Source organism: Carcharodon carcharias (genome assembly GCF_017639515.1).
Source record: "Carcharodon carcharias isolate sCarCar2 chromosome 27 unlocalized genomic scaffold, sCarCar2.pri SUPER_27_unloc_1, whole genome shotgun sequence".
NCBI classification, from domain to species: domain Eukaryota; kingdom Metazoa; phylum Chordata; class Chondrichthyes; order Lamniformes; family Lamnidae; genus Carcharodon; species Carcharodon carcharias.
This window is the reverse complement of record NW_024470624.1, coordinates 8,730,381-8,754,264: the sequence shown is the minus strand read 5'-3', so window position 1 is coordinate 8,754,264 and position 23,884 is coordinate 8,730,381. Positions and strand designations below refer to the sequence as shown.

Sequence of the window (23,884 nt, the reverse complement as noted above, 5' to 3'; positions counted from 1 at the left end):
ACCCGAGAGTGAGTTACAGACTGGAAACTAATCGAGGGGTTCGGGAGGTTTACATATAGAATAACAGATACCCGGGACTGAGTTACAGACTGGAATCTAATCGAGGGGTTCGGGAGGTTTATATATAGAATAACAGATACCCGGGAGTGAGTTACAGACTGGAATCTAATCGAGGGGTTCGGGTGGTTTATATATAGAATAACAGATACCCAGGGGTGAGTTACAGACTGGAATCTAATCGAGGGGTTCGGGTGGTTTATATATAGAATAACAGATACCCAGGGGTGAGTTACAGACTGGAATCTAATCGAGGGGTTCGGGCGGTTTACATATAGAATAACAGATGCCCGGGAGTGAGTTACAGACTGGAATCTAATCGAGCGGTTCGGGAGGTTTACATATAGAATAACAGATACCCGGGAGTGAGTTACAGACTGGAATCTAATCAAGGGGTTCGGGTGGTTTATATATAGAATAACAGATACCCGGGAGTGAGTTACAGACTGGAATCTAATCGAGGGGTTCGGGTGGTTTATATATAGAATAACAGATACCCAGGGGTGAGTTACAGACTGGAATCTAATCGAGAGGTTTAGGTGGTTTATATATAGAATAACAGATACCCGAGAGTGAGTTACAGACTGGAATCTAATCGAGGGGTTCGGGTGGTTTATATATAGAATAACAGATACCCGGGAGTGAGTTACAGGCTGGAATCTAATCGAGGGGTTCGGGTGGTTTATATATAAAATAACAGATACCCAGGGGTGAGTGACAGACTGGAATCTAATCAAGGGGTTCGGGTGGTTTATATATAGAATAACAGATACCCGGGAGTGAGTTACAGACTGGAATCTAATCGAGAGCTTTGGGTGGTTTATATATAGAATAACAGATACCCGGGAGTGAGTTACAGACTGGAATCTAATCGAGGGGTTCGGGAGGTTTATATATAGAATAACAGATACCCGGGAGTGAGTTACAGACTGGAATCTAATCGAGGGGTTTGGGTGGTTTATATATAGAATAGCAGATACCCGGGAGTGAGTTACAGACTGGAATCTAATCAAGGGGTTCGGGTGGTTTATATATAGAATAACAGATACCCGGGAGTGAGTTACAGACTGGAATCTAACCGAGGGGTTTGGGAGGTTTATATATAGAATAACAGATAGCCGGGAGTGAGTTACAGACTGGAATCTAATCGAGGGGTTCGGGTGGTTTATATATAGAATAACAGATACCCAGGGGTGAGTTACAGACTGGAATCTAATCGAGGGGTTCGGGTGGTTTATATATAGAATAACAGATACCCGGGAGTGAGTTACAGACTGGAATCTAATCGAGAGGTTTGGGTGGTTTATATATAGAATAACAGATACCCGAGAGTGAGTTACAGACTGGAAACTAATCGAGGGGTTCGGGAGGTTTACATATAGAATAACAGATACCCGGGACTGCGTTACAGACTGGAATCTAATCGAGGGGTTCGGGAGGTTTATATATAGAATAACAGATACCCGGGAGTGAGTTACAGACTGGAATCTAATCGAGGGGTTCGGGTGGTTTATATATAGAATAACAGATACCCAGGGGTGAGTTACAGACTGGAATCTAATCGAGGGGTTCGGGTGGTTTATATATAGAATAACAGATACCCAGGGGTGAGTTACAGACTGGAATCTAATCGAGGGGTTCGGGTGGTTTACATATAGAATAACAGATGCCCGGGAGTGAGTTACAGACTGGAATCTAATCGAGCGGTTCGGGAGGTTTACATATAGAATAACAGATACCCGGGAGTGAGTTACAGACTGGAATCTAATCAAGGGGTTCGGGTGGTTTATATATAGAATAACAGATACCCGGGAGTGAGTTACAGACTGGAATCTAATCGAGGGGTTCGGGTGGTTTATATATAGAATAACAGATACCCAGGGGTGAGTTACAGACTGGAATCTAATCGAGGGGTTCGGGTGGTTTATATATAGAATAACAGATACCCAGGGGTGAGTTACAGACTGGAATCTAATCGAGGGGTTCAGGTGGTTTATATATAGAATAACAGATACCCGGGAGTGAGTTACAGACTGGAATCTAATCGAGAGGTTTAGGTGGTTTATATATAGAATAACAGATACCCGAGAGTGAGTTACAGACTGGAATCTAATCGAGGGGTTCGGGTGGTTTATATATAGAATAACAGATACCCGGGAGTGAGTTACAGGCTGGAATCTAATCGAGGGGTTCGGGTGGTTTACATATAGAATAACAGATGCCCGGGAGTGAGTTACAGACTGGAATCTAATCGAGCGGTTCGGGAGGTTTACAAATAGAATAACAGATACCTGGGAGTGAGTTACAGACTGGAATCTAATCAAGGGGTTCGGGTGGTTTATATATAGAATAACAGATACCCGGGAGTGATTTACAGACTGGAATCTAATCGAGGGGTTCGGGTGGTTTATATATAGAATAACAGATACCCAGGGGTGAGTTACAGACTGGAATCTAATCGAGGGGTTCGGGTGGTTTATATATAGAATAACAGATACCCAGGGGTGAGTTACAGACTGGAATCTAATCGAGGGGTTCGGGTGGTTTATATATAGAATAACAGATACCCGGGAGTGCGTTACAGACTGGAATCTAATCGAGAGGTTTAGGTGGTTTATATATAGAATAACAGATACCCGAGAGTGAGTTACAGACTGGAATCTAATCGAGGGGTTCGGGTGGTTTATATATAGAATAACAGATACCCGGGAGTGAGTTACAGGCTGGAATCTAATCGAGGGGTTCGGGTGGCTTACATATAGAATAACAGATACCCGGGAGTGAGTTACAGACTGGAATCTAATCAAGGGGTTCGGGTGGTTTATATATAGAATAACAGATACCCGGGAGTGAGTTACAGACTGGAATCTAATCGAGAGCTTTGGGTGGTTTATATATAGAATAACAGATACCCGGGAGTGAGTTACAGACTGGAATCTAATCGAGGGGTTCGGGAGGTTTATATATAGAATAACAGATACCCGGGAGTGAGTTACAGACTGGAATCTAATCGAGGGGTTTGGGTGGTTTATATATAGAATAGCAGATACCCGGGAGTGAGTTACAGACTGGAATCTAATCAAGGGGTTCGGGTGGTTTATATATAGAATAACAGATACCCGGGAGTGAGTTACAGACTGGAATCTAATCGAGGGGTTCGGGAGGTTTATATCTAGAATAACAGATACCCGGGAGTGAGTTACAGACTGGAATCTAATCGAGGGGTTCGGGTGGTTTATATATAGAATAACAGATACCCAGGGGTGAGTTACAGACTGGAATCTAATCGAGGGGTTCGGGTGGTTTATATATAGAATAACAGATACCCGGGAGTGAGTTACAGACTGGAATCTAATCGAGAGGTTTGGGTGGTTTATATATAGAATAACAGATACCCGAGAGTGAGTTACAGACTGGAAACTAATCGAGGGGTTCGGGAGGTTTACATATAGAATAACAGATACCCGGGAGTGAGTTACAGACTGGAATCTAATCAAGGGGTTCGGGTGGTTTATATATAGAATAACAGATACCCGGGAGTGAGTTACAGACTGGAATCTAATCGAGGGGTTCGGGTGGTTTATATATAGAATAACAGATACCCAGGGGTGAGTTACAGACTGGAATCTAATCGAGAGGTTTAGGTGGTTTATATATAGAATAACAGATACCCGAGAGTGAGTTACAGACTGGAATCTAATCGAGGGGTTCGGGTGGTTTATATATAGAATAACAGATACCCGGGAGTGAGTTACAGGCTGGAATCTAATCGAGGGGTTCGGGTGGTTTATATATAAAATAACAGATACCCAGGGGTGAGTGACAGACTGGAATCTAATCAAGGGGTTCGGGTGGTTTATATATAGAATAACAGATACCCGGGAGTGAGTTACAGACTGGAATCTAATCGAGGGCTTTGGGTGGTTTATATATAGAATAACAGATACCCGGGAGTGAGTTACAGACTGGAATCTAATCGAGGGGTTCGGGAGGTTTATATATAGAATAACAGATACCCGGGAGTGAGTTACAGACTGGAATCTAATCGAGGGGTTTGGGTGGTTTATATATAGAATAGCAGATACCCGGGAGTGAGTTACAGACTGGAATCTAATCAAGGGGTTCGGGTGGTTTATATATAGAATAACAGATACCCGGGAGTGAGTTACAGACTGGAATCTAACCGAGGGGTTTGGGAGGTTTATATATAGAATAACAGATAGCCGGGAGTGAGTTACAGACTGGAATCTAATCGAGGGGTTCGGGTGGTTTATATATAGAATAACAGATACCCAGGGGTGAGTTACAGACTGGAATCTAATCGAGGGGTTCGGGTGGTTTATATATAGAATAACAGATACCCGGGAGTGAGTTACAGACTGGAATCTAATCGAGAGGTTTGGGTGGTTTATATATAGAATAACAGATACCCGAGAGTGAGTTACAGACTGGAAACTAATCGAGGGGTTCGGGAGGTTTACATATAGAATAACAGATACCCGGGACTGAGTTACAGACTGGAATCTAATCGAGGGGTTCGGGAGGTTTATATATAGAATAACAGATACCCGGGAGTGAGTTACAGACTGGAATCTAATCGAGGGGTTCGGGTGGTTTATATATAGAATAACAGATACCCAGGGGTGAGTTACAGACTGGAATCTAATCGAGGGGTTCGGGTGGTTTATATATAGAATAACAGATACCCAGGGGTGAGTTACAGACTGGAATCTAATCGAGGGGTTCGGGTGGTTTTCATATAGAATAACAGATGCCCGGGAGTGAGTTACAGACTGGAATCTAATCGAGCGGTTCGGGAGGTTTATAGAAAGAATAACAGATACCCGGGAGTGAGTTACAGACTGGAATCTAATCAAGGGGTTCGGGTGGTTTATATATAGAATAACAGATACCCGGGAGTGAGTTACAGACTGGAATCTAATCGAGGGGTTCGGGTGGTTTATATATAGAATAACAGATACCCAGGGGTGAGTTACAGACTGGAATCTAATCGAGGGGTTCGGGTGGTTTATATATAGAATAACAGATACCCAGGGGTGAGTTAGAGACTGGAATCTAATCGAGGGTTTCAGGTGGTTTATATATAGAATAACAGATACCCGGGAGTGAGTTACAGACTGGAATCTAATCGAGAGGTTTAGGTGGTTTATATATAGAATAACAGATACCCGAGAGTGAGTTACAGACTGGAATCTAATCGAGGGGTTCGGGTGGTTTATATATAGAATAACAGATACCCGGGAGTGAGTTACAGGCTGGAATCTTATCGAGGGGTTCGGGTGGTTTATATATAAAATAACATACCCAGGGGTGAGTGACAGACTGGAATCTAATCAAGGGGTTCGGGTGGTTTACATATAGAATAACAGATGCCCGGGAGTGAGTTACAGACTGGAATCTAATCGAGCGGTTCGGGAGGTTTACATATAGAATAACAGATACCCGGGAGTGAGTTACAGACTGGAATCTAATCAAGGGGTTCGGGTGGTTTATATATGGAATAACAGATACCCGGGAGTGAGTTACAGACTGGAATCTAATCGAGGGGTTCGGGTGGTTTATATATAGAATAACAGATACCCAGGGGTGAGTTACAGACTGGAATCTAATCGAGGGGTTCGGGTGGTTTATATATAGAATAACAGATACCCAGGGGTGAGTTACAGACTGGAATCTAATCGAGGGGTTCGGGTGGTTTATATATAGAATAACAGATACCCGGGAGTGAGTTACAGACTGGAATCTAATCGAGAGGTTTGGGTGGTTTATATATAGAATAACAGATACCCGAGAGTGAGTTACAGACTGGAAACTAATCGAGGGGTTCGGGAGGTTTACATATAGAATAACAGATACCCGGGACTGAGTTACAGACTGGAATCTAATCGAGGGGTTCGGGAGGTTTATATATAGAATAACAGATACCCGGGAGTGAGTTACAGACTGGAATCTAATCGAGGGGTTCGGGTGGTTTATATATAGAATAACAGATACCCAGGGGTGAGTTACAGACTGGAATCTAATCGAGAGGTTTAGGTGGTTTATATATAGAATAACAGATACCCGAGAGTGAGTTACAGACTGGAATCTAATCGAGGGGTTCGGGTGGTTTATATATAGAATAACAGATACCCGGGAGTGAGTTACAGGCTGGAATCTAATCGAGGGGTTCGGGTGGTTTATATATAAAATAACAGATACCCAGGGGTGAGTGACAGACTGGAATCTAATCAAGGGGTTCGGGTGGTTTATATATAGAATAACAGATACCCAGGGGTGAGTTACAGACTGGAATCTAATCGAGGGGTTCGGGTGGTTTATATATAGAATAACAGATACCCGGGAGTGAGTTACAGACTGGAATCTAATCGAGAGGTTTGGATGGTTTATATATAGAATAACAGATACCCGAGAGTGAGTTACAGACTGGAAACTAATCGAGGGGTTCGGGTGTTTTATATATAGAATAACAGATACCCAGGGGTGAGTGACAGACTGGAATCTAATCAAGGGGTTCGGGTGGTTTATATATAGAATAACAGATACCCGGGAGTGAGTTACAGACTGGAATCTAATCGAGAGCTTTGGGTGGTTTATATATAGAATAACAGATACCCGGGAGTGAGTTACAGACTGGAATCTAATCGAGGGGTTCGGGAGGTTTATATATAGAATAACAGATACCCGGGAGTGAGTTACAGACTGGAATCTAATCGAGGGGTTTGGGTGGTTTATATATAGAATAACAGATACCCGGGAGTGAGTTACAGACTGGAATCTAATCGAGAGGTTTGGGTGGTTTATATATAGAATAACAGATACCCGAGAGTGAGTTACAGACTGGAAACTAATCGAGGGGTTCGGGAGGTTTACATATAGAATAACAGATACCCGGGACTGAGTTACAGACTGGAATCTAATCGAGGGGTTCGGGGAGGTTTATATATAGAATAACAGATACCCGGGAGTGAGTTACAGACTGGAATCTAATCGAGGGGTTCGGCTGGTTTATATATAGAATAACAGAAACCCAGGGGTGAGTTACAGACTGGAATCTAATAGAGGGGTTCGGGTGGTTTATATATAGAATAACAGATACCCAGGGGTGAGTTACAGACTGGAATCTAATCGAGGGGTTCGGGCGGTTTACATATAGAATAACAGATGCCCGGGAGTGAGTTACAGACTGGAATCTAATCGAGCGGTTCGGGAGGTTTACATATAGAATAACAGATACCCGGGAGTGAGTTACAGACTGGAATCTAATCAAGGGGTTCGGGTGGTTTATATATAGAATAACAGATACCCGGGAGTGAGTTACAGACTGGAATCTAATCGAGGGGTTCGGGTGGTTTATATATAGAATAACAGATACCCAGGGGTGAGTTACAGACTGGAATCTAATCGAGAGGTTTAGGTGGTTTATATATAGAATAACAGATACCCGAGAGTGAGTTACAGACTGGAATCTAATCGAGGGGTTCGGGTGGTTTATATATAGAATAACAGATACCCGGGAGTGAGTTACAGGCTGGAATCTAATCGAGGGGTTCGGGTGGTTTATATATAAAATAACAGATACCCAGGGGTGAGTGACAGACTGGAATCTAATCAAGGGGTTCGGGTGGTTTATATATAGAATAACAGATACCCGGGAGTGAGTTACAGACTGGAATCTAATCGAGAGCTTTGGGTGGTTTATATATAGAATAACAGATACCCGGGAGTGAGTTACAGACTGGAATCTAATCGAGGGGTTCGGGAGGTTTATATATAGAATAACAGATACCCGGGAGTGAGTTACAGACTGGAATCTAATCGAGGGGTTTGGGTGGTTTATATATAGAATAGCAGATACCCGGGAGTGAGTTACAGACTGGAATCTAATCAAGGGGTTCGGGTGGTTTATATATAGAATAACAGATACCCGGGAGTGAGTTACAGACTGGAATCTAACCGAGGGGTTTGGGAGGTTTATATATAGAATAACAGATAGCCGGGAGTGAGTTACAGACTGGAATCTAATCGAGGGGTTCGGGTGGTTTATATATAGAATAACAGATACCCAGGGGTGAGTTACAGACTGGAATCTAATCGAGGGGTTCGGGTGGTTTATATATAGAATAACAGATACCCGGGAGTGAGTTACAGACTGGAATCTAATCGAGAGGTTTGGGTGGTTTATATATAGAATAACAGATACCCGAGAGTGAGTTACAGACTGGAAACTAATCGAGGGGTTCGGGAGGTTTACATATAGAATAACAGATACCCGGGACTGCGTTACAGACTGGAATCTAATCGAGGGGTTCGGGAGGTTTATATATAGAATAACAGATACCCGGGAGTGAGTTACAGACTGGAATCTAATCGAGGGGTTCGGGTGGTTTATATATAGAATAACAGATACCCAGGGGTGAGTTACAGACTGGAATCTAATCGAGGGGTTCGGGTGGTTTATATATAGAATAACAGATACCCAGGGGTGAGTTACAGACTGGAATCTAATCGAGGGGTTCGGGTGGTTTACATATAGAATAACAGATGCCCGGGAGTGAGTTACAGACTGGAATCTAATCGAGCGGTTCGGGAGGTTTACATATAGAATAACAGATACCCGGGAGTGAGTTACAGACTGGAATCTAATCAAGGGGTTCGGGTGGTTTATATATAGAATAACAGATACCCGGGAGTGAGTTACAGACTGGAATCTAATCGAGGGGTTCGGGTGGTTTATATATAGAATAACAGATACCCAGGGGTGAGTTACAGACTGGAATCTAATCGAGGGGTTCGGGTGGTTTATATATAGAATAACAGATACCCAGGGGTGAGTTACAGACTGGAATCTAATCGAGGGGTTCAGGTGGTTTATATATAGAATAACAGATACCCGGGAGTGAGTTACAGACTGGAATCTAATCGAGAGGTTTAGGTGGTTTATATATAGAATAACAGATACCCGAGAGTGAGTTACAGACTGGAATCTAATCGAGGGGTTCGGGTGGTTTATATATAGAATAACAGATACCCGGGAGTGAGTTACAGGCTGGAATCTAATCGAGGGGTTCGGGTGGTTTACATATAGAATAACAGATGCCCGGGAGTGAGTTACAGACTGGAATCTAATCGAGCGGTTCGGGAGGTTTACAAATAGAATAACAGATACCTGGGAGTGAGTTACAGACTGGAATCTAATCAAGGGGTTCGGGTGGTTTATATATAGAATAACAGATACCCGGGAGTGATTTACAGACTGGAATCTAATCGAGGGGTTCGGGTGGTTTATATATAGAATAATAGATACCCAGGGGTGAGTTACAGACTGGAATCTAATCGAGGGGTTCGGGTGGTTTATATATAGAATAACAGATACCCAGGGGTGAGTTACAGACTGGAATCTAATCGAGGGGTTCGGGTGGTTTATATATAGAATAACAGATACCCGGGAGTGCGTTACAGACTGGAATCTAATCGAGAGGTTTAGGTGGTTTATATATAGAATAACAGATACCCGAGAGTGAGTTACAGACTGGAATCTAATCGAGGGGTTCGGGTGGTTTATATATAGAATAACAGATACCCGGGAGTGAGTTACAGGCTGGAATCTAATCGAGGGGTTCGGGTGGTTTACATATAGAATAACAGATACCCGGGAGTGAGTTACAGACTGGAATCTAATCAAGGGGTTCGGGTGGTTTATATATAGAATAACAGATACCCGGGAGTGAGTTACAGACTGGAATCTAATCGAGAGCTTTGGGTGGTTTATATATAGAATAACAGATACCCGGGAGTGAGTTACAGACTGGAATCTAATCGAGGGGTTCGGGAGGTTTATATATAGAATAACAGATACCCGGGAGTGAGTTACAGACTGGAATCTAATCGAGGGGTTTGGGTGGTTTATATATAGAATAGCAGATACCCGGGAGTGAGTTACAGACTGGAATCTAATCAAGGGGTTCGGGTGGTTTATATATAGAATAACAGATACCCGGGAGTGAGTTACAGACTGGAATCTAATCGAGGGGTTCGGGAGGTTTATATCTAGAATAACAGATACCCGGGAGTGAGTTACAGACTGGAATCTAATCGAGGGGTTCGGGTGGTTTATATATAGAATAACAGATACCCAGGGGTGAGTTACAGACTGGAATCTAATCGAGGGGTTCGGGTGGTTTATATATAGAATAACAGATACCCGGGAGTGAGTTACAGACTGGAATCTAATCGAGAGGTTTGGGTGGTTTATATATAGAATAACAGATACCCGAGAGTGAGTTACAGACTGGAAACTAATCGAGGGGTTCGGGAGGTTTACATATAGAATAACAGATACCCGGGACTGAGTTACAGACTGGAATCTAATCGAGGGGTTCGGGAGGTTTATATATAGAATAACAGATACCCGGGAGTGAGTTACAGACTGGAATCTAATCGAGGGGTTCGGGTGGTTTATATATAGAATAACAGATACCCAGGGGTGTGTTACAGACTGGAATCTAATCGAGGGGTTCGGGTGGTTTATATATAGAATAACAGATACCCAGGGGTGAGTTACAGACTGGAATCTAATCGAGGGGTTCGGGTGGTTTACATATAGAATAACAGATGCCCGGGAGTGAGTTACAGACTGGAATCTAATCGAGCGGTTCGGGAGGTTTACATATAGAATAACAGATACCCGGGAGTGAGTTACAGACTGGAATCTAATCAAGGGGTTTCAGGTGGTTTATATATAGAATAACAGATACCCCTGAGTGAGTTACAGACTGGAATCTAATCGAGGGGTTCGGGTGGTTTATATATAGAATAACAGATACCCAGGGGTGAGTTACAGACTGGAATCTAATCGAGGGGTTCGGATGGTTTATATATAGAATAACAGATACCCGGGAGTGAGTTACAGACTGGAATCTAATCGAGAGGTTTAGGTGGTTTATATATAGAATAACAGATACCCGAGAGTGAGTTACAGACTGGAATCTAATCGAGGGGTTCGGGTGGTTAACATATAGAATAACAGATACCCGGGAGTGAGTTACAGGCTGGAATCTAATCGAGGGGTTCGGGTGGTTTATATATAAAATAACAGATACCCAGGGGTGAGTGACAGACTGGAATCTAATCGAGGGGTTCGGGTGGTTTACATATAGAATAACAGATGCCCGGGAGTGAGTTACAGACTGGAATCTAATCGAGCGGTTCGGGAGGTTTACATATAGAATAACAGATACCCGGGAGTGAGTTACAGACTGGAATCTAATCAAGGGGTTCGGGTGGTTTATATATAGAATAACAGATACCCGGGAGTGAGTTACAGACTGGAATCTAATCGAGGGGTTCGGGTGGTTTATATATAGAATAACAGATACCCAGGGGTGAGTTACAGACTGGAATCTAATCGAGGGGTTCGGGTGGTTTATATATAGAATATCAGATACCCAGGGGTGAGTTACAGACTGGAATCTAATCGAGGGGTTCGGGTGGTTTATATATAGAATAACAGATACCCGGGAGTGCGTTACAGACTGGAATCTAATCGAGAGGTTTAGGTGGTTTATATATAGAATAACAGATACCCGAGAGTGAGTTACAGACTGGAATCTAATCGAGGGGTTCGGGTGGTTTATATATAGAATAACAGATACCCGGGAGTGAGTTACAGGCTGGAATCTAATCGAGGGTTTCGGGTGGTTTATCTATAAAATAACAGATACCCAGGGGTGAGTGACAGACTGGAATCTAATCAAGGGGTTCGGGTGGTTTATATATAGAATAACAGATACCCGGGAGTGAGTTACAGACTGGAATCTAATCGAGAGCTTTGGGTGGTTTATATATAGAATAACAGATACCCGGGAGTGAGTTACAGACTGGAATCTAATCGAGGGGTTCGGGAGGTTTATATATAGAATAACAGATACCCGGGAGTGAGTTACAGACTGGAATCTAATCGAGGGGTTTGGGTGGTTTATATATAGAATAGCAGATACCCGGGAATGAGTTACAGACTGGAATCTAATCAAGGGGTTCGGGTGGTTTATATATAGAATAACAGATACCCGGGAGTGAGTTACAGACTGGAATCTAATCGAGCGGTTCGGGAGGTTTATATATAGAATAACAGATACCCGGGAGTGAGTTACAGACTGGAATCTAATCGAGGGGTTCGGGTGGTTTATATATAGAATAACAGATACCCAGGGGTGAGTTACAGACTGGAATCTAATCGAGGGGTTCGGTTGGTTTATATATAGAATAACAGATACCCGGGAGTGAGTTACAGACTGGAATCTAATCGAGAGGTTTGGTTGGTTTATATATAGAATAACAGATACCCGAGAGTGAGTTACAGACTGGAAACTAATCGAGGGGTTCGGGAGGTTTACATATAGAATAACAGATACCCGGGACTGAGTTACAGACTGGAATCTAATCGAGGGGTTCGGGAGGTTTATATATAGAATAACAGATACCCGGGAGTGAGTTACAGACTGGAATCTAATCGAGGGGTTCGGGTGGTTTATATATACAATAACAGATACCCAGGGGTGAGTTACAGACTGGAATCTAATCGAGGGGTTCGGGTGGTTTATATATAGAATAACAGATAGCCAGGGGTGAGTTACAGACTGGAATCTAATCGAGGGGTTCGGGTGGTTTACATATAGAATAACAGATGCCCGGGAGTGAGTTACAGACTGGAATCTAATCGAGCGGTTCGGGAGGTTTACATATAGAATAACAGATACCCGGGAGTGAGTTACAGACTGGAATCTAATCAAGGGGTTCGGGTGGTTTATATATAGAATAACAGATACCCGGGAGTGAGTTACAGACTGGAATCTAATCGAGGGGTTCGGGTGGTTTGTATATAGAATAACAGATACCCGGGAGTGAATGACAGGCCGGAGTCTGATTGAGTTTAATTTCTTGTGTCTCTCCCTTGTTCAGATCACCGGTCTGACCAGCTCGCTCAGCGATGTGATCCTTGCTCACCTGTTCAGCCAGGTGAGTCGGCCAGTCTAGTGCCCGTTGTACCTGCATGAATTTTTCGATTAGCACCTCTATACAGATGTGATAGAGTTACAGAGAGTACACAGCACCAGAAACGGTCCATTCGATCCGTCTGTTCTGTACTGACGTCTGCATGCCACGAGAATCTCCTCCCCTTCCATCTCCCTCCTTTTAGCCTATTTTTCTATTCAGGTAGTTTTTTGGCGCTACAGAAATTGAGCATTGCTCAAGAAAAAAGAGACAAGCTGTCCAAGCTTTTTGTCTTGCACTCATCAGGACAGATTCACAAGAATACCAAATTTCAGAAGAGAACAACAATCTATACTGCCCGATGAAAGGGTGCCGATTGGTCGGCAAGAGGACTCTTTTTGGCAGAGGCATTGTCGCGGAAGATGCGCCAGGGAACAGTTAACTGCCAAGCTTTTGTTCAAACTCAGATTAGACAGGTTGACTCCTATTGGTCGGGGCACTGTCGTGGGGAATGAACCAGGGAATGGCTGTCTCCCCTGCTGTGGTTTCGTTGAAAAAGGCACAATGGGTGGACGTGCTCTTTCTTTTTGCAAAGGGCAGTTGCCTGGTGCGTGAATAGACGTAGCTTCTAGCACGTGTAAGTGAGCCACACTGCCAGCCCGAATGATAATCTGAATTTTCCAGCCCCTTTTCCTCTCACAACCTCATCTCGTTTCCATAATGCAAGCGTCTCATGCGTTTGCCTTAAACACTCCACATGGTAAGCAAGCTCCAGGTCCGGACTGCTCTCTGATTCGCAGACTCTCCCCTTGTTTCTCTGCTAAAGAGGGCAAGTGCGGGTTTATGCAGCTGGATCACACATCGGCCCCGATCTCATTGGATGGCAGGAAAGGCTCACGCAGCTGAACTGCCTCCTCCTCTTCCTCATCAGGCCACAAAGAACAGGAGCAGGAGGAGGCCATTCGGCCCCTCGAGCCTGCTCCGTCATTCGATAAGACCGTGGATGATCTGACTGTGGCCTCGACTCTCACTTTCCTGCCTGTCCCTCACCCACCCTTCCTCTCCTCCCTCCCTCACCCTCGACTCCCTCGTCGATCGAAACTCTGTCTAACTCAGCCTCGGATATATTCAGTGACCCGGCCTCCGCCGCTCTCTGAGGGTGGGGGGGAAGGGAGAGAGAATCCCACAGACTGGCCCCCCCACCCCCCTCCATGAGAGAAGAAATTCCTCCTCGTCTCCCTCTTCAACAGGAGACCCACCCCCACCTTATTTTTAAACTGTGCCCCCCCCCTCGTTCTAGATTCCCTCCCACCCCAACAAGGGGGGAAACATCCTCTCAGCATCCACCCTGTCAAACCCCCTCTCCCCCCCCGCCTCAGGATCTTATCTGTCTCAATAGGATCCCCTCTCGTTCTTCTAAACCCCAATGGGTACCGGCCCCGACCTGCTCAACCTTTCCCCATGAGACAAACCCCCCCACCGTTCACCCCGGGAATCGGCCGAACGAACCCTCCTCCGAGCGGCTCCCTGAACGGGTCTACGTCCTTCCTTAAAATGGCGAGGCCTGAAACCATACAGGAGGCAGTGCAGAGACGGCGGGAACAGCTCGTGGCGCCGTGTCTGTTTCGCGCCTCTTCTTGTGGCGCGCCGCCTCTGCCAAGTGCCGGTTGCGGGAAAGCCAACTTAACCCCCTTCCCTTCCCATTCCGTTTGCCTGGAACGCAGGAGGAACTCTCAAACAACTCGGAGCTGATCGGCATCTACAGGCAGCACATGACAGAAGGCAACATCCTGAGCAACATCGAGCTGTACTGGAACAGCTACAACAGGTGAGCCGCAGAAAGTTGGGGGGAGTGTGGGGGGGGTGGTGGTGGGATTTGTGGGGGGGGAGGGGGCATGTAGGGCAAGGCCAGCATTTGTTGCCCATCCTTAATTCCTTTTTCTCACAAATACACGCAAGATATAATGATTCGTAAGATACAGGGGGAGACGGTGGCTTATTGGTATTGTCGCTGGACGATAGATCCAGAGACCCACAGGGTAACGTCCTGGGGGACCCCGGTTCAAATCCCAACCACGGCAGACGGTGGAACTTGAATTGAACAAATATCTGAAATTGTAAGTCTAATGAAACCAATGTCGAGTGTCGTAAAAACTCATTTTTGTTTTGGTCATTGGATGTGGGTGTCGCTGGCTGGGCCAGCACTTATTGCCCCTCATTCAGGGGGCTTTTAAAGAGTCGACCACACCGCTGTGGGGGTCTGGAGTCACGTGTAGGCCAGACCGGGTAAGGACGGCAGATTTCCCCTTCCCTAAAGGGGGGACATTAGTGAACCAGATGGGGTTTTTTTTAAACGACGATCGACTATGGTTTCGTAATCGCCCTCAGACTTTTAATTCCAGCTTTTTTTTAATTGAATTCAAATTCTACCATCTGCCAGTGGGTGGGATTCGAACCCGAGTCCCTCAAGAGCATTCACCCTGGGGTCTCTGGGTTACTAGATCAGAGATGATACCACGCTACATCACCACCTACCTACAACATCCACTAGTGCCCCCTTTTGGGGAAGTGGGAAATCTGCCGCCCTTACCCAGTCTGGCCTACACTTGACTCCAGAACCCCACAGCGATGTGGTCGACTCCTTAAATGCCCCCTGAACGAGGGGCAATAAGCGCTGGCCCAGCCAGCGACACTCACATCCAATGACCAAAACAAAAATGAGTTTTTACGACACTCGACATTGGTTTCATGGCGGTCATTAGACTTACAATTTCAGATATTTATTCACTCCAGACCCACAGCAAAGTGGCTGACGCTTAAATGCCTCTCTGGACAAGGGCAATTAGGGACGGGCGATAAACGCTGGCCTGGCCCAGCGAGGCCCTCATCCCCACGAACGAACAAAGAAATATGTATCTAAAAGCACACTGCGAAGCGATTTCAAACTGAAGGTGACGGGAAATGACGGCGAAGTTCAATGTGTCTCTCTGCGGCAAGTCCCGCTCTGAGGTGCCCTCAGTACAACCAGAGTGCCCTTGATATTCACCCCCTGTCGGGCATGCGGCTCGAGTGGACGGTGGGGGTGGGATGTGGTTCCACGTGGTTTCCAGCCCCCTCGGCCTACTCTGACCGAAAGGCCTTAGGCGCTGACCTTTGCCCTCCACAGCGGCCGCACCCCCCCCCCCCCCACCCCCCAAGCTTCAGCGGGCTCTCCTCGGCGCGTAGGCCCCAGGCCTGCAGCGCTCGGTCGGGGGAAAGCTCTTGGCGCCGGGAAGACCAGCGAGTTTGCGGCTGGCACCGGCGGGCGCCTTCTGCCAGATTGATGGGCCTCACCGGCCGCTGTTGGCGCTCACCTCGGTGTTATCCCCACCCCCCCCACTCCCCCACCCCCACCACCGATTGCCCCTCGAGCCGAATGGGCTCGCTCGGCTATTTCGGAGAGTGGGGGGGGGTGGTGGGGAGGTGGCAGTTAGGAGTCAACCACATCGCTGTGTATGTGTGTGTGTGTCGGGGGGGGGGGGGGTGGGGAGAGAGGGGGTGGGTGGTCTGGAGTTACGTGTAGGCCGCACCGGGGTAAAGGACAGCAGATTTCCCCCTTCCCCCCAAAAGGGGACACGAGTGAACCAGATGGGTTTTTTTTTAATAAAGTATAATCGATGATATAGTTAATTAGGGTCACCATTGTTAAGTAGCTGTCAATCCCAAAGATATAAGTCCCGCCGGCTGCCGTGGGGGGTGGATTTGAACCCGTGTCCCCTCCAGAGGGTTAGCCTGGGGCCTACTGGATTACTAGTCCAGTGACATCACCACCAGGCCGCCATTACACACACCTTTGCAATCCTGGCCTCTTGCCTGGAGTTGGCTGTAGATGAATTGATGAGAGGCTTATCAGCCAACCACTTGGCTTATGGGATGATGGGGGTGGGGGGTGGTGGGGGGTGGGGGGGGGGGGGTGCGGGGAGAGGGGGGTGTCGAACGAGATGGGCCGTGCCATTTTTATCCCTCAAGATTCGACTCGCCCGGGTGAGGGCGGCTCCCACGACACTCAAGAAGCTCGACACCGTCCGGGACAAATCAGCCCCCGCTCGATTGGCACCCCATCCACAAACATTCACTCCCTCCACCACCGACGCACAGTAGCAGCAGTGTGTGTACCATCTACAAGATGCACCGCAGCAACTCACCGAGGCTCCTTCGACAGCACCTTCCAAACCCACGACCTCTACCATCTAGAAGGACGAGGGCAGCAGACGCACGGGGAACACCACCACCCGGAAGTTCCCCTCCGAGCCGCTCGCCATCCCGACTTGGGAATATATCAGCCGTTCCTTCACTGTCGCCGGGTCAAAATCCTGGGAACTCCCTTCCTAACAGCACAGTGGGTGTACCTACACCACAGGGGACCGCAGCGGCTCGAGAAGGTGGCTCACCCATCGCCACCTTCTCAAGGGGGGAAATTGGGGGGGGGGGGTGCGGTTGGCGGTGGTGGGGCAATAAATAACTTCCCTGCTTTCCAACTCCATCCCGCAGGAGATAAAATCCCGGTGCTTCATCTGCACAGAACATGCGTTGTTAACCCATCGTTTCTCTCCCCACAGCCGACGGGACCTGGAGATCGACCGAGCTGGGGCGGGAACTCTGAAGTAAGGACAGAGGCGCTCAGCTTTGTAAATCTTTCTCCCTGCCCCCAGCGCGCCCGTGCCCGCCGGCCTTGCCTGTCCGCCCGTGTCTCTCCGTCGAGTTCGCCTGTGCGTCTCCCTGCGCACCTTCCGACTGTTTCACAACCTCCCTCCGTCAAAACGTTGGGGGTGGGGGGGCGGGGGATGCAGGGTTGGGGGTTGTTATTATTCTCTCGCCCCCCCCCCACCTGAATCTCCAATGGGCCCCGGAGTCGGGGTCCTAAACGAGTCAGAGGCTTCATGTGGTTTTATGTTTCTCTCTTCCCCCCTTATTCTTTCGTGGGGACGTGGGTGCTGCTGGTGAGGCCCTGGCATCTGTTGCCCCCTCCCCGCCCTGGCCCCCACCATTTAATTGCCTCCTCGAGGAGTTGGGGGTGGTTGTGGTTGTGGTGGTGATGGTGGTTGTGGTGCTGGTGGTTGTGCTGGTGGCTGTGCTGGTGGCTGTGGTGATGGTGGCTGTGGTGGTTGTGGTTGTGGTGGTTGTGGTGGTCGTGGTTGTGGTGGTCGTGGTTGTGGTGGTTGTGGTGGTTGTGGTGGTCGTGGTTGTGGTGGTCGTGGTTGTGGTGGTCGTGGTTGTGGTGGTCGTGGTTGTGGTGGTCGTGGTTGTGGTGGTCGTGGTTGTGGTGGTTGTGGTGGTCGTGGTTGTGGTGGTCGTGGTTGTGGTGGTCGTGGTTGTGGTGGTCGTGGTGGTCGTGGTTGTGGTGGTCGTGGTTGTGGTGGTCGTGGTTGTGGTGGTCGTGGTTGTGGTGGTCGTGGTTGTGGTGGTGGTCGTGGTTGTGGTGGTCGTGGTTGTGGTGGTCATGGTTGTGGTGGTGGTCGTGGTTGTGGTGGTTGTGTTGTGGTTGTGATGGTCTTGGTTGTGGTGGTGGTGGTTGTGGTTGTGTTGGTTGTGGTTGTGTTGGTTGTGGTGGTGGTGGTTGTGGTGGTGGTGGTTGTGGTGGTGGTGGTGGCGGTTGTGTTGTGGTTGTGGTGGTCTTGGTGGTTGTGGTGATGGTGGTGAGCTGCCTTCTTGAACCTCTGTGCTGGTTTGGTACAACTGGTGAGGGGTTGTGTGAAGGTCTGGGATGGAAAGGGGTAGGAAGGGGTGTGGGGGTGCTTGAGTGGGGTAAGAGGCAGTGTAGCGGGTTGAAGGGTGTAGGAAGGGGTGTGGAGGTGCTTGAGGGGGTTAGGAGGGGGCATGTAGGTGCTTGAGGGGGTATGAGGGGGTGTGCGGGCGCTTGAGGGGAGTAGGGTGTTGGGGGGGTTGAGGGGGTGGGGGGGCGCTTGAAGGGGGTAGGAGGGGGTGTGGGGGCACTTGAGGGAGGTGGGGGGGTGTGGCGGTTTGGGGGGGTTAGGGGGGTGTGTGGGGGGGGTTGTGTGTGAGGGGGTGAGTGGGCATGGGGGCACTTGAGGGGGGTAGGAGGGGGTGTGGGGGGTTTGAGGGGGGTGGGGGCACATGAGGGGGTGTGGAGGGTTGAGCGGGTGGAGGGGTGTAGGATGCTTGAGGGGGGTAGACGGGGGTTTGGGGGGGTTGAGGGGGGAGGGGGTGTGTGGGTAGGTGGAATGCAATGCCAAGCTCGATCCGACCCAGACCTCCTTTCTCAAGGTAAGGGCTGCTTTTAATGCGAGGGGCTCCAGCTCCCTGGCTTCCACAAGGGACCGTCTGACACCCTTCAAGAGGGTGGGTCCACCACTGCCGGGGTTGGAGGGGGACTGTTTGGGCCACAGCGGGGTGGTGGGAGGGAGAGTGGTGGGGGGTGGACAGGGGAGTGTGTGGGGGGGGGAGAGGGAAGGGTGTGGGGGGTGTACAGTGGGAGTGAATGGGAAGGGGTTTGGATCCAGGGATTGCGTACAGTGGGAGTGGACGGGAAGGGTTTGGGTCCATGGGATTGAAGAGGGTGGGAGGAATGGAGGGGGGAGTCCATTGGGGGGTGGACAGGGAGAGTGTGGAAGGGTTTGGGTCCATGGGAGGTTGGAGGGGGGAGTGTTGGGGAAGGGGAGAGGGTCCATGTGGGATTTAAGGGGTGGGGGGGGGGGAGGTTGGAGGGGGGAGTGTTGGGGTTTGTGGGAGGGAAGTTGGAAGGGAGTGTGGGTCATTGGGATCCAGTGTGGGGGTGTGAAGAGGGTGGAGAGGGAGTGTGTGAAGGGTGGAAGGGAATGTGGGGGTTTGAACAGGGGGGAGTTGGAGGGGGAGTGTTGGGGGGGTGGAACGGGAACTGGGGTTGGGGGGGGAGTGTGGGCTTTTCCCTTTTTCTGGTTTCTGACTGTTTGGGGCCAATATCTGGGTTCCCATTGGCGGATTCCAACTCGTCATTGGAACCGGAGGAACGTTGCTCCATGTGGGGGCCATTTCGGGGGGTGGTCAATTTCTTCCTCGTCGTTCGCACAGAGGAGGGGAGGCCATTCGGGAGGAACGGCTCTCTTAGCTTGGGTGCCTCTTGGCTCCCGGGGTAACCCCCGGGTCCTGATCCCCCCCGCGAGGGGGGGGGGGGGGGGTTGGGGTCGGGGGATAGTCTTTTCTGCGTGGGGTTTGGCAATCGATCATCACGTCTCGTGTGCAATTGGACAGGGGCTGACCATTTCCCTCAGGTGCACCCCCCTCCCTCCCCCCAAGAGGTCCGAAGACGGTACCGTCGGCGTGGGTCGGCTGGGCTACACGTGCCGTGTCCATCTGGGGGGGGGGGGGGGGGCGGTGGTCTTGGGTCAAATCGTGGTAGGAGGGGGGCATCTGGCCCCTCGAGGCTGCTTTCCCTCCCCTCTCATAACCGGATCGATCGGATTGTGTGACTCTCACTTTTCTGCCTGTCCCTCCCCTCCTTTCCTCCCCCATGCTCCTGGTCGTCGGTCGATCTGTCTAACTCCCTCATGAGGACGCTGTGGTAGAGAATCTCCACCACCGCCCCCCCCCCCAACCAGAGACACCATCGCCTGAACGTGCCCCACCTTATGAAACTGGCCCCCTCCCTCGTCCTAGGGGCCCCCCGAGGGGGGGCACCCTCTCAGCATCCATGTCAAACCCCCCCCCCCCCCCCCCCCCCCCGCCATGGGGATGGGGCATCTCATGGTGCAGGGTACCGGCACCAACCTTGGGACATGAGACAAACCCCCCACCTTCATCCCGGGAATCGGCCGAGAGAATCCCCATTGGGATGTGGGCGAGGGGGCGAGGGCGTGGTGATGGTGGAGACGGGGTGTGGGTGGTGGGGGGGGGGGGCGGGGGGAGGTGGTGCGGTAGGGGGCGGGGAAATGAAGGTCACTCTGATGAGGGAATGTGACGAGACGGTGCGATCGCTCCTGACCTTTCGACCTCTGGGATCCGGGGTCAAAGGTGGACGGAGGTCTCTCTCTCCGATTGGGAGTCGGGCGACTCAGCGGCCGAGGTGCTGACCTTTCTCCCTCTGAGACCTCGGGGTGGGGGTGGGTGGGAGTTGGGGGGGGGGGGAACATCACTTCTTTCTTTGTGGGGAGGGGGGAGGTGGGAAGGGCGGGGCAGCGGGTCAAGGCCCTGACCTTTGGACCCCACCCCACCCTAGGCCTCGGGGTCAAGACCCCCCCCCCCCCCCCCCCCCCACCCCACCAAACCTGGAGAAGGGCGGGACAGGGCGGAGTGATGGCCTCTTCCTGCCCTGTCTCTCCCCCACCCACCCCCCCCCCCCCCCCCCCCCTCAGCAGCACCCCCTTCTGACGGAAGCGGGGTACCGCAGCCCCTCCCTGTGGCCGGGGAGCGGTACTGCCCCGAAGCCTGGGCAGATCGGCTCCTCCCCCTACCCGGAGGCAAGAGGGTTGGGTCGAAAGGAAATTGGCGTTGCGTCCACCTTGGAATTCTCAGATTCTCATGCCTCCCTCCTCATTCTCTCTCTCTCTCTCTCTCTCTCTCCCTCTCTCCCAACAGCCAGGGAAACTTACTGAAGCCTTCAAATACTTTGTGCAAGGGATGGGATACAGTAAGTATGGGATGTATGTGGTCTGCCCCTTTTTTACAGTGCAAACGCGCTCCACGCTATTCCTGCTGTGGGATTTGTCTTCCAGAAAAAAAAAGCAGGCAGGACTGAGGCCCGTACGCTGCACAGGAAGATCCCAGATTCAGTTCACTCGCCCGGTGTTGACGTGAGCTGGTCCCAGTCGGCGGATGGGGTGGGGGGTGGGGCGGGGGGGGGTGGGTGGGTCAGGGTCTACAATGGGTCTTCAGTATCCTGTAGGGTTGGTCGGAGTGGGGTTGGTTGGTGATGGCGGGGGGGTGGTTTGAGGGGGCGTTTGGAGGGGGCGAGTGGTGGTGGGGTGGGGGGTTGGTGCTGAGGTTGATCGAAGAGCGGCCACCTTGCATTGGTGTAGCGCCTCTCCTAGGCGGGGTGGGCCTCGCCAGAGCGAGGGTGAAACGAAGTGTATGTGACGCTGAGTGGCGTGAGGTGGGGTGGGGGGGGGGCAGGGAGGCGGGGGGGTGGTGGGGTGCTGGGTGTGTACGAGGGTCAGCTGACCCACAGCCCACTGGCAGAGGTTGGCGGTAAGGGGCGGCTTATGGAAGGGGAAGGGAGGGGGGTGGGGGGAGGGGCGGGGGGGGGTTGGGGGGGGGAAGGGGTTTGGAGGTGGAGGGAAGGGTTTGGGGGTGGGGGGAAGAGGTTTGGGGGTGGGGGGAAGAGGAGGCCGGGCCACAGAGGGATTGGAAAACAAGGGTGAGAATTTCAAAGTCTGGGCATCGCTTGACCGGACTTGGCGGTGGGGGGGGAAAGGCAGGAGAGAACGGGACTCGGTACGAGTTCGGACCCGCGGGCTTGGTGGGGGGGGGTGGTGGGGGTGTGGGGAGGGGAGTTTCAGACGGGCTGAAGTTCACGGAGGGCGGGAACGCGGGAATAGCAGCCGGGCGTGCGTTGGGGTAGTCGAGTCCCTGGGAGGTGACGAAGGCACGGGCGAGGGTTTCTGCGGCGGAACAGCCGAGACGGTGGTTGGGGGCGGGAGACGAGGTCGGAAACCCGTGTCGGGGGTCACGCGTAAGGGCGAGGTGGTGAACAGGCTGCCTTTGATCTCGGGAGACCGCTGCCAGGGAGAGAGAGAAGGGACGGAGTGGGTGTCCAGGGAGCGGAGTTCAGGGCGGGGACCGAGAACGGTGGCTTCGGGCCACCCCGCCAATTCACTGGGAGGCGATTCCTGCCGTCCCTCCAGCGCTGGGCGTCAGACAGGCGGTCTGGCCATTTAGCGACAGCGGAGTGGGGTCGGGGGAGGGATCGGTGCTCATGCTCCCCATCACCATTGGGGTGACTGCTATTGGAAATGGAGTTTGGACCACGTTGCTCCCCCTCCCCCCACCCCCCGTGGCTGGCAATGCGGTCAGCGAGCCGAGGCTTGCGGGGGTGGGGGGTCCGAGAGCTTGTTCTGCAGGGGCGAGGGAGGAGGGGATAAAAGGAGGTGTTTGCTCAGCTCAGCTCGTGCAGAGGCGTACCCTGTGGAGCTGTACACCTGCAGAGGCGTACCCTGTGGAGCTGTACACCTGCAGAGGCGTACCCTGTGGAGCTGTACACCTGCAGAGGCGTACCCTGTGGCGGTGTACACCTGCAGAGGCGTACCCTGTGGAGCTGTACACCTGCAGAGGCGTACCCTGTGGAGCTGTACACCTGCAGAGGCGTACGTGGGGCGGTGCGGGGCTGTATGTATGGAGCTGTTGACGTGTGGAGACGCGTGTGTGGAGACGCATGTGTGGAGACGCATGTGTGGAGGTGTACAGCGGCATTTTCAGAGGTGTACCTGTGCAGAGGCATGTGTGTGGAGGGGTGAAGCTGTATATGTGCCGAGATGTATGAGCAGAGGTCTGGAACTGTATTCTGTAGCTGCAGAGGTGTAAGTGTGGAGCTGTGGTACAGAGATGTGCAGTTGTGTATGTGTAGAGGTGTACATGTGGACCTGTATATGTGCAGTGGTATTCACGTGGCATCATATATGTGGAGCTGTATATGTGCAGGGGTCTACATGTAAAGATGTGGAGTTGTATATATGCAGGTGCATACATGTGGAGCTGTAGATGTGCAGGGGTCTACATGTGGAGTTGTATATATGGAGCTGTATATTTGTAGGGGTCTACGTGTGGAGTTGTATACGTGGAACTGGATATGTGCAGGGATCCACATGCAGAGGTGTGGAGTTGTAAATGTGGAGCTGTGTATGTG

The 23,884-nt window shown here is 50.4% G+C and overlaps 1 protein-coding gene and 1 long non-coding RNA gene across 2 annotated transcripts in view; both read left to right on the top strand.

Annotated features, from left to right (window-relative positions):
• The window catches only part of ndrg2 (NDRG family member 2), a 299,077-nt gene that overhangs the window by 273,248 nt on the left and 1,945 nt on the right, over positions 1–23,884 (top strand). Inside the window, exons 14-15 of the mRNA XM_041180787.1 lie at positions 19,288–19,335; positions 21,559–21,673. Coding sequence (XP_041036721.1) covers positions 19,288–19,335; positions 21,559–21,673 — 163 coding nt within the window. The remainder of the gene's footprint in view (positions 1–19,287; positions 19,336–21,558; positions 21,674–23,884) is intronic.
• LOC121273641 lies at positions 13,024–17,725 on the top strand. The gene is made up of 3 exons (XR_005942050.1): positions 13,024–13,095; positions 14,796–14,899; positions 17,670–17,725. It is a non-coding gene; the product is annotated as an uncharacterized LOC121273641 (long non-coding RNA).